Source organism: Artemia sp. Qi Xiang Cuo, chromosome 19 (assembly GCF_049724085.1).
Source record: "Artemia sp. Qi Xiang Cuo chromosome 19, ASM4972408v1, whole genome shotgun sequence".
Lineage (NCBI taxonomy): Eukaryota > Metazoa > Arthropoda > Branchiopoda > Anostraca > Artemiidae > Artemia > Artemia sp. Qi Xiang Cuo.
Window position 1 is genome coordinate 39248986 of NC_142812.1, and position 10087 is coordinate 39259072.

A 10087-nucleotide genomic window follows, 5' to 3' on the forward strand; every position below is an offset into this window, starting at 1 on the left:
AAGCTGAGACAGTAGCCTATCAATGTGGTATCCAGAGGGGGGGGGAGGGAAGTATTACATTTAAATAATAATATCTCGAAATTTTTTTTATTGAAAGCAGGGATCCCCCATTTTCTTTTCTAATTTAAAGCAGAGATGGTATTTTATCAAGGTGGTATCCAGAGAGGGGGGGAGTAGTGAGCTATAATATTTAAATCATAATACCTCGATTTTTTTTAAAGAAGGGGTGCCAATAAGTTAAATATTTTTGTTATTTAAAGCACAGACGGTATCCTATCAAGACAGTATCCAGAGGGGGGGGGCATAGGGAGATAGTATATTTAATTTATAGTACATTGATAGTACCTTTTTTTAATGAAATACATCTTTAATAGTCCAAAAGAGCAAAAAAAAACAAAAAACAATCAATATCAAATTCACCAAATTAAACTGTTTTAAATTTGATAGGCCAAGGGCATTGTAAAAAAATTAAGCTTCTAAGTTCAAAGCTATATTCAAAGTTTTCTGATTAGCCTAATTGAATATTAAGATGGTCTGGCCTAAAAAATAAGACACACGTATAGTCAGAACTCCATTGCAAATCCATATATAGCTAAATTTATCAAGACTCAACCCCCCCCCTCCCTCCCTCCATAATGGTGAAAAATATACCCTGAATTATAAATCACCACCATATTTTTGGTATATAGCCTAGACTGCAGTTTTCAACAAAATTTAGCGTTTCAGCACAATTCAAAACAATGAGTATTTTTCATGCTCTTTTATAATTAAATAATCACCTTACAGGGACTATTAATTTTGAGCCATGAAGGGGCTAGAAGGTTCAGAACAGCCCATAGAAACCTAGTAACCCTATGCTCAAAAATTAGCTTCTTTAAATAACTGGCTAAGGAAAAAATAGGTCATATGTAGCTGACTAATGATTGAAGCTGACTGAGGCTATATATTTCCATATTAGGGGGGTGGGGAGTAAAGCATAGGCTAGTGGTATCAACTTCAAAGTCCAATAACTATAATAATTTATATATTATGAAGTAACTAAGTAAGATTCTTTTATTCAGGCTCATCACTAAACAAAATATAACCCAGTTGTGCTGATGATTTGTATCTGGTAATTATGTCAGTGATTCCAATCCTCAAAATGTAAATGGGGCAAAAATAACCAGTAAGCCATGATAAAATAAAAAGTAACAAAATAGAAATATGAAGGTATTTTTCAAATTCTAACTGAGGCAACTGCTCCCCCCTCACATAATTGGCACCCCAAAATTATGTGACCTAATGCTGAATTGAAATACACAGTGTACAATGGCAATTACAAAGAATACAATAATATATTGTATACGATTCAAAATATTTATTACATAATAATAATGACAGATAATGATCTAACAGTATTGGTTAATTTAATCAACATTTGTCATTCAGAGACGTTATGACTCTCTAATTTTGTTCTTAATATAATTCCTGTTTTGTTCCACAAAATGTTTTTGGGTACTCCTCTAATATATGGGAAACATGCAAGAATGCAGCTTGAGAAAAGCCAAGAACAGATAACATTAACCAGTAATTTCCTATCTTATGCTCTATAAACAAGGGGTTTCTCACTCCAGGAACTATATTCAAGCTTTACTTTTTGGGGTTTAGGAGGAAAAAAGGTACCTAGGTTAGTTTAGGTTATGTATTTATTATATGCTATGCTTTACCTCCACCCTCCTAATGTGCAAATATATATCCAAAATTAGTGTCTAAACTATTATACTTTTATCCTATTGTGTTTTACTTTACTAGCATTAACCAAACTTCACTTGTTGCATGTTCCCCAGGTATTAGAACAGTAACTTTTTTTCCTGCATTGCTTTAGTATAACAGTGTGACATCCTTTTCACTAATAAATACCCTTAATTTTTTGAAGGCCAATAGGATATATGTTCTGAAAATTCAATCGATTATTATTATTGTTGCTGGTTTGCCTGTGAGTCCAGGCAATTTGATGTTCATATGTTAGTCCTAAAACTCAGATGTGCGTGTATCAAACCAGATGAAGGCAAAACTCACGTGACCTGTTCACCTGAAATGCAGCAAAACTTTTGAATCAACTAATTTTGAGTAAAGTTTGAGTTAGTGTAAATTTCTGAGCTTATAAACTGGGCTGCATGTCTCAGACATTATTCGGGTGGACCCTATGCCACTTGTTTGCACACAAGGCCAGGCAAATTTTTAGTCAATTTTTCACCAATTTTCAATTAATTCTGTTTTAGTGTAACTGTCTTGGCTTATAGATTGGGTTTTCTGACTGAGGACTGCAAGTCCACATGACTTAGTGGTCATGTTAATCCTAAAACTTGGTCAAAATGCCTTAGACTCTAGGCGGACAGGCCTACTTGGAAAGTCTACTTGAATTACAATAGAGATGACTAAGACTTTTGGGCTGACTCACAACAGACAATGTCTATGGAACTTGCTGATGAAGAAGCATCCTAAGCCTAATTTTCCTGGCCACATAAATTCTCAGGTAGGTTGACTAAGTTTTAGGATTGATATGTGACCACCAAGTTGCCTGAACTGCAATTCAAACTATGAAAAGCCATCTGTATGACTTTGTTGTTTTCTCTATGTATCACTGGGGTAATGTAATTTCTTTTGTATGACATTTTAATGGATCATGTATTAAATAAGAAAACCAAAAAGTATTCTGTATAACTTTATTCATGTTTCTCTATAATAATTAGATGTTTAAAAAGTCATACAGAAGACTTTATATCATTCTCCATGTTTAAAGGAAACACGATATTGCCTATTGTTTTGATTTTATAGTGCTTTGTATATAAGAGTAAATGACAATATTTGTTGCTTAGATTATAAAGAACCAATGACTTTAATAGGCCTAGGTGCTAGTCAAACAGTGCTCACCCAAGTAATTTGTATTTCTAATATAAAAAAAGCATAAAAGTTATATGCTACTATTATATAGTAACTATGAGGTAGATTTATATCAAAATATTAAAGCAAATCACACAGCCTACTAGGTGTCTTACCTTAGCCTACATAAGGTAGGCTATCAGTGGAAGTCATTAGGTCTGCAAAACTACCAATAGGGTAGCCTATATATTGATACTTTCTTTTAGAATCATTAATGTTTACCTTTACACTGCTTCATGGTTAAAAGATCCTGGAATGCCAAAAACCTAGTAACATCAAGACTAGGCCTAGTCTAGCCAAGCTCTTTTCAAGAAGCATTCCTTAAAAGTATTTTTCAAAGAAAAGAGCTTTTCTGAACTAGGTTCCGATTTCTGTTTTACCAGAACATACAAGAAAACAACACTTTCTAAGGCTATATGTTGATTTATTCATTTTTTGGTCATTTTCTGCTGTTTAACAGTACATATTCTTTATTTTTGAAATTGGCCACGCACTTTCGTATTGGAATACATTATGTAAACAGGCTATCTTCCTCCCTAAAAAATGAATTATTGGTTTTTCACACTAATTTAATACATATATGGCTGTGTAAGTTTGCACTTTACAAATTTAATGAATTAGTTTTCATTTTAGGTGTCATTGGTACTTTAAGACATAAGATTTTTATGGGAAGGGTGGTCGAATAATCATTGAAGGGGGCTCATTCAATTGGAAATCGAAAGTTCCAGTGTCCCTTTGAAGTTTTAGCCTGCTTTTCAACTAGTTGCTATCGGATGAGTTGTTACCGATTACAGTTTTTTAAAAGTTTCTTATTCCAGTTTCACTACCCTTGTGTTTCAGCAGTCCTTTTTAAAGAATTGTGACAAAAAGTCCAACTTTAGCATGCAGAGTGAGGTTTTGAGGAGGGGGTGGACACCTCATATACGGAATCATTTCTGTTGGTCTTTACTTTCAGTAAAAAAAAGTAGTTTTTAAATTTAATTTCCGATTGTTTTTCAAATCATGCCCAGGCTTAACCACGCTATATGATGTAGGCTACCAGCCAATTAAACAAATTATTTATTTCTATTAAATTGTATGCACCACTAATTGTAAATTGGTTGGTAGCTTGCCCTTTTTCAGTTTTCTGCTTGAGAATTCAAATATTGGATTTTGGACAAGATTTGATTATTTAGTCATAATTTCGATGAACAATAGTTTTGTTGAATAAGTTCTGAATAATAATTTTACTAAAGAATTTCGAGTGAACTGAGATGGGTATTTTGTTCGTGTGGATGGAAGTTCTGCGACACTTGATCTTCTACGTGGCTGAAGCCATCACAACCTCCACAATAGTGTTCTCTGATGTTGAAATACATTGTATGCATGTTTAAATACATTTAAACATTTTATATAGGAAAACAGGATAATTACCATTTAAAATTGGTGAAAACAAAGCTCCTGGTAGTACTTGTCACCCCCCCCATCCCCCAAGAATTTTATGGCAAGATCCATGATGCCCTGTCTCGCCTTTTTTCCCTCTGTTCTGATAGACATGTGAATGCAACATTTATATATCATAGAAAACAAATTGTAGCAATGAGATTGATACTATTACTCCATCGCCAAACATGAATAATAAAGGTGTAGACCAAAAACATTCCCAGGAATCAAGAGGGATTAGATATCAATTTCTATCCCCTCATCCTTCCCCAAAACCATTCTATATCAATATGAAGGTTCAATGAAACTTTTAACATTTGTGCATTAAAATGTACTCTTTGAGGCACCTGCCTCTCGCCACTCTTTCATATAGCTGATGTGCACGTACACATCGCTTCATATAATTTTTAAGAAGTAAGAGGCAAATTAGTTTAGTTAAATGAAGCTTTAAAGTAAATATAAGAAACGTTTTGTGTAATAAAAAGAGAGGCATCTCCCTGCAGCGCCCTTATCCAGGCTTAGTCTAAATGAAGGAAGATGATAGATTAACTCCTATCCCCCCTTAGACCCTTTTCTATATTTACCTGAAGGCTCATGGAGAATTAGACAATTTGGGCATTGAAATGTGCTCTTTTGGACTTCTGGCACCCCCAGCCTACACAATGACGCACCGCCCCTCCTTTATAGTACCTCATGCGCAATTACACATCGCTAAACATAATTTAATGAAAAATTGTCTTGTGTGGACTACGTGACTTTTCACTCACGATTGCGCCACCATGTGGCATTACTTCCTCTGCAGCTGGAAGCTCAATATAAATATTTTTTTAATATTTTTAAATCGATTGGCATTCTCAGAATTTTCAATTGATAGCAACTCAGTTCTCTTTGGGACTAAATCTTGCTTCTTTAGGATTTTTTGAAAATCAGGAAACTTTCCTCAGGCTTGTACCTTTGAGTGGGTCGCTGATCAACATTTTGAGGTACCTATTTCGTACTTTCTCTTTGGTTGCTCAATTTTGCGTTTGGGAGAATTTTCAGGGGGAGGGCCGCTTAGAAAAATCGCAGCTCCTGTAATGCTTCGGTCAACTATCCACAAAGGCGCTGTTGAGATCAGTAGAAAGGAAAATGATCGAAATGTTGTGAGTGCCCTGCTTAAAAACCATCCTTGAATATATCGAATTAACGGGAAGTGTAGACAAAGCGGATAAGCTAAAATCATTCTAAAAAGTAGGCTGCGAGTGAAAAGTGGTGGCAGAGGGTTTTCTGGCACTTCTTAGATATCTGAATTGTGAATTCTTACATCTTATTAGCTTTCTGAATCAGAAGCAGCTTGAGAAATGGAGTTGATACAGTTCTGCTGTCGAACGTCAATTGTCTGGTCGCCAGCGACTCCGCAAAGAACTGAAGAGGTCGTCTATGTTGTTGTTCTGAAGTGTTTGTCAGATTGAGCACTGCTCTTTCTTCTAAGCCAAACTCTATTCAATTTGATTCTTGTCCGGCGTAAATATGGACATCACAGGTGTATTCATGGTTATTGCTTATACCCAGATTATTTACCCTCTCTTGATAGATTTCCTTGGGATTATATTGCTTGAATATGATTCTTTCTTGAATTTCACTATGATTTCTTTGATAGCTTGTTAGGTTGCACGGCAATAGCACTGCTTGAAATTTGACGGTTCTTAAGTGGTCTTAGCTTGCGCCCTGGATCTCCTCTCTTCTTGAGTTGCGAATTATCGTTGATATAAATACGGCCCAACTGAATCAAAATAAATTAACTAGACATGCAATATAATTTTCCCTAAAATCTGAATGGTTTAATCAAAAGTTGGAGTTTGAAGGCTGCATTCATGCACAATGACAGCCGTAGCTAGGAAAGATTTCGTCTCTAGAAGATCAGTCGCCGTGAAAGCTGTTTCGTTTCTTGCCTCTTTTTGGGAAGCATAGAGGATTTTGAACTACGCGTGGTTCCAGTATCTCGTTATCAAACAATAGAAGAAAGAAGTCAACTTGGGTCTTTACTTTGCATGGAACAGAAGGACCAGTGTCTTCTTACTCTTAAAATATGTCTTCTGAAATCTTGATTGGGGGGCGACTCCTCGAATACTAAAAGTATTTGCGCTGAGTAAAAGTATTCTCTTTGATCGTTCCATTCTGAAGACAAAAATTTTATTAGGCAATGTATTGCATGATTCTTTTTCTTTTTTGCACGTTTGTTATAGTTGTTTTGCTGAAGAACGACCATTATTTTACACATTGAATCAAGAAGGACTGACCCAAAAATAAGACAATTTATCAGATATAATCTATAGAAATAAAATAAAAACTAAGAGTTCTACTACCATAAAAAATCGCCAAAAATGTTTCAGTTTGGAACAAATTTCTAACAAAAATATTGACTTTTCGTACGAAATTGGCAAAAAGCTGATGATAGAGCTCTGCAAATAAATTTTGCCATTAGGTAGCACTATAACTAGTACGTCTATGCAGTTGTTTCTTACCCCAACCTTTCCAAAGTTTGAAAATTAAAATAAAAAAAGGAGGGTTTCGCAGAGTAACCACAATCGTCAGAACGAGTTAAGGAATACCACCAAAAGTATATTCTTCCGATTTTTAGTCACCCATTCGCCTTTCAAATAAGAAGCTTTTATTTATTTAAAACCAAACTTTGCCAGATGGAACATCAATGTGAACCGAATAGTCGCCACAAAGAGAGTACTTTTGCTTATTCGACAGGAAAACTGGCTGCTGAAGCGAAACTCGCTTGCTGTCAGAGCCTCCATGTTCACATAAAATACAACGATAAGTCTCAAGATGGAGGCACAGACTTCTATATAAACGATACCCCTGTACCGCCATTTTTCTCAAGTAAGATAGCCTACGTTATTGGACAACTGATGGGTGTCGTTTTATAATCTAGGTTACTTTTGCAGGAATACAATAATTCACTAACTTGGGGTGACCAAGGAAATGGAACATGGAATCTACCTCCACTGATAGACGGTCCTTTAGACCTTGCCCCAACTCAACTAGAAGAAATAGACGATTCTAATATGGTGAGTAGCCATGATAAGATACATTTTTCTAAAAAACTGAAAAAGCTTAACAACGTTTAGCAACATTTTTATTCGGATTTTGTTTGTTGTTACCATACGGAGAGTTGAAGAGCAATCTTTTTATTCCAGTATCTGGAGATAGTATTATTTATTTATTGTTGAGTGTATATAAACCCACACACGAGTTATTCTCACTGTGGGTCATTAATTTGATAGTTTTGTCAAAACATTTTTATTGATTAAAAAAGAACTTGAACGTCGACGATGTGGTATCCTCTATTTAGCTACAGGAGCATAAACTAGTTATGAAAAATAATCAAATTTGACTTAAATGCCTGCTTCATATTCACAAAAAATTAAACATTAAGTTTCCAAAAAAAAAAAAAAAAAAAAAAAAAAAAATTAAATAAGTTTGATAATTATAAATATTACGTTTGGAACATAAAAGCAATATCTATCATGGGTCATTTCACAATATTAACAAAAATAAAACTTAAATTAATTTTCGTGTTAAAACTGGAAGCTCCAATGGAGTTATAATAACAAGGTTCCCTAAAGCGTGAAGGTACAGATAACCCGAGTTAATCTTTTTTCTTTTCTGACTTTTTAAGTAGTTGGTGTATTGCATTTGAGGGGATGGATATGGTACTTTGTTTTGATTTAGTCAATTTTTTTTAAACCTTCTCTTTCCAATCTCCCTTACAGAACTTTACTGAAAACGAATTGTATTTTGAATAGTTTTCTTCTTTTTTTTTATGTAGCCTGTAACATAAAAAATATATGAACAATCAGAAATAACTCAAACTTCCAAAAATTTTTTTTGATATTAATATATTTGTTACATATTACCTTGTTTTACTAGTGTAATATGGCCGTAATTTTCATCAATGTTTTCTTTCTTTAAGTCCATTCCTTTCAAAAAGCATGGATATCAATCGACCAGTAATCTCCGTAGTTTTTCAGTATATCTCTTGAAATAAATTTAGCTTGAACATTTTAATATGACGCTGATTTTTTTCGTCACTGCTTTCTTCCTTTTCAGTTCACTTCATTCCAATATGTGTAAAATCTATAGTCAAAATACAATTTTCAACTTAAGCAATCTATTTAGTTTTCAGTAAAGCAAAAAATGACAATGCAGGCTTTAGGAAGATTTGAATGTGTGGCATTATCACCATTCTTTTGTGGTAACTTGCGTTTGTTTTAAGATTTAGTATCGTTCTTTAATTTTGGATGAAACAACTTATTTTTCTGTCGTTTATTCGGATAAACAACCGAAATCAATTCTCAATAGTTTGGCCACACAAACTAAATAAGTTTAAAATGAGCGAGATAGGGCGATTATTAAGCTACCACATTGCCTTAATAAAATAGTCATGTTTGCCATCAATAACTACAATAATTCACACTTTCAATCCAGAGAATTTCTCTGGACTCATTGGGCGTGTCACATAAATTATTTTTTAGGGGCTTAACTCATTTTTTGGTGAGGGAGGGGGGGGGGGGAGGAGGTCTGGGCACAAAGCACTTATAATACAGAAAAAACACATTTCAGTATAATGTGGTATTTTGGAATGCAAAATAACAAACTATGAATTATCATTAATGATAAGTGTCTATTCGAACGCAGCCTTAGCCTAAGGAGTCTTCAAAACGAATAAGCAGTTCTTATTCTTTAGGTTACAATGGTGATAAATGGACACACATTCATCTTTTCATCTGAAACATACGGCACCATCAATGACCCAATGGAGCTATTTCAAATTTTTACAGAAAGTCTAGACCACAAAGATGACAACAACACAGTTGAAATCATTCGAGAAACAATACAACACTATCATAATACTGATAATCAAAAAATAGATTCAGTTGAAGACAATACATTATACGCAGATTCATTGACTAGTGAGGAGAAAGAAACAGTAATTGACAATGATAAATTTACATTTGACGGACTACCTGTCGGCTCCTTTAGGATGCGGAGAAAACCATTGAAAATAGAGATGCCACCAATACCCATGATGCCAGAATTTTTGATGGAAGAACTACGAAAGGAAAGACAAGTTCAACTTAGGTGACTATAGATCAAATGCTTTAAATTATGTTATTTATTAGATTTAATTTTATAAATAAAAGTTTATACTGTGTATTTTTTTGTATTTTATAGTAATTTTTAGTCAGGCAGATACACGAAAAAGAAGAAACAGATGAATCATCTGAACTATAGGAGATTGGAAAGGTTGTAAGCTCTTGATATTTTGAAAGGAGAGCTCGGGCCTAAATCCCCCCTCCCCCCAACCCAGCACACGTGCCTGCGTCCAACATGGAGTTACTCAATATTAGTAGAGATCAAAGCATCGCTAATTCTCAGTCCAAAATTAGGAAAATGAGCCGCTCAGAAGCAAAAATGATCAGTCTATCTTTTACGTTTTTAAGTTTAGCATAAAAAAACTTTTAGTCTGTACCTCCAGATGTCCTTTAAAAAAGTGACCAGGGGCAACAACCAACAGAAAACGAATTTCTTTTTTTGTGTAGTCAGACTTGAAATGTAAACACACCATTAAACTTAAACACATACGGTATTAAAGAATCCTGAATATTTTTCACCCCATGATTGGTATGTTAAAACTAGAACTAGAAATAAATGCATCTTCTTTTTGGAATTTTCTGCACTGTTCATTTTA

General features: G+C 34.3%; 1 protein-coding gene across 1 annotated transcript in view; it reads left to right on the forward strand.

The window, feature by feature from the left end:
• The window catches only part of LOC148940828 (uncharacterized), a 64633-nt gene extending 55083 nt beyond the window's left edge, over window positions 1–9550 (forward strand). Inside the window, exons 3-4 of the mRNA XM_089105367.1 lie at window positions 7281–7403; window positions 9083–9550. Coding sequence (XP_088961493.1) covers window positions 7281–7403; window positions 9083–9481 — 522 coding nt within the window. The 3' untranslated portion in view covers window positions 9482–9550. The remainder of the gene's footprint in view (window positions 1–7280; window positions 7404–9082) is intronic.
• Window positions 9551–10087: the final 537 nt, after the last annotated feature.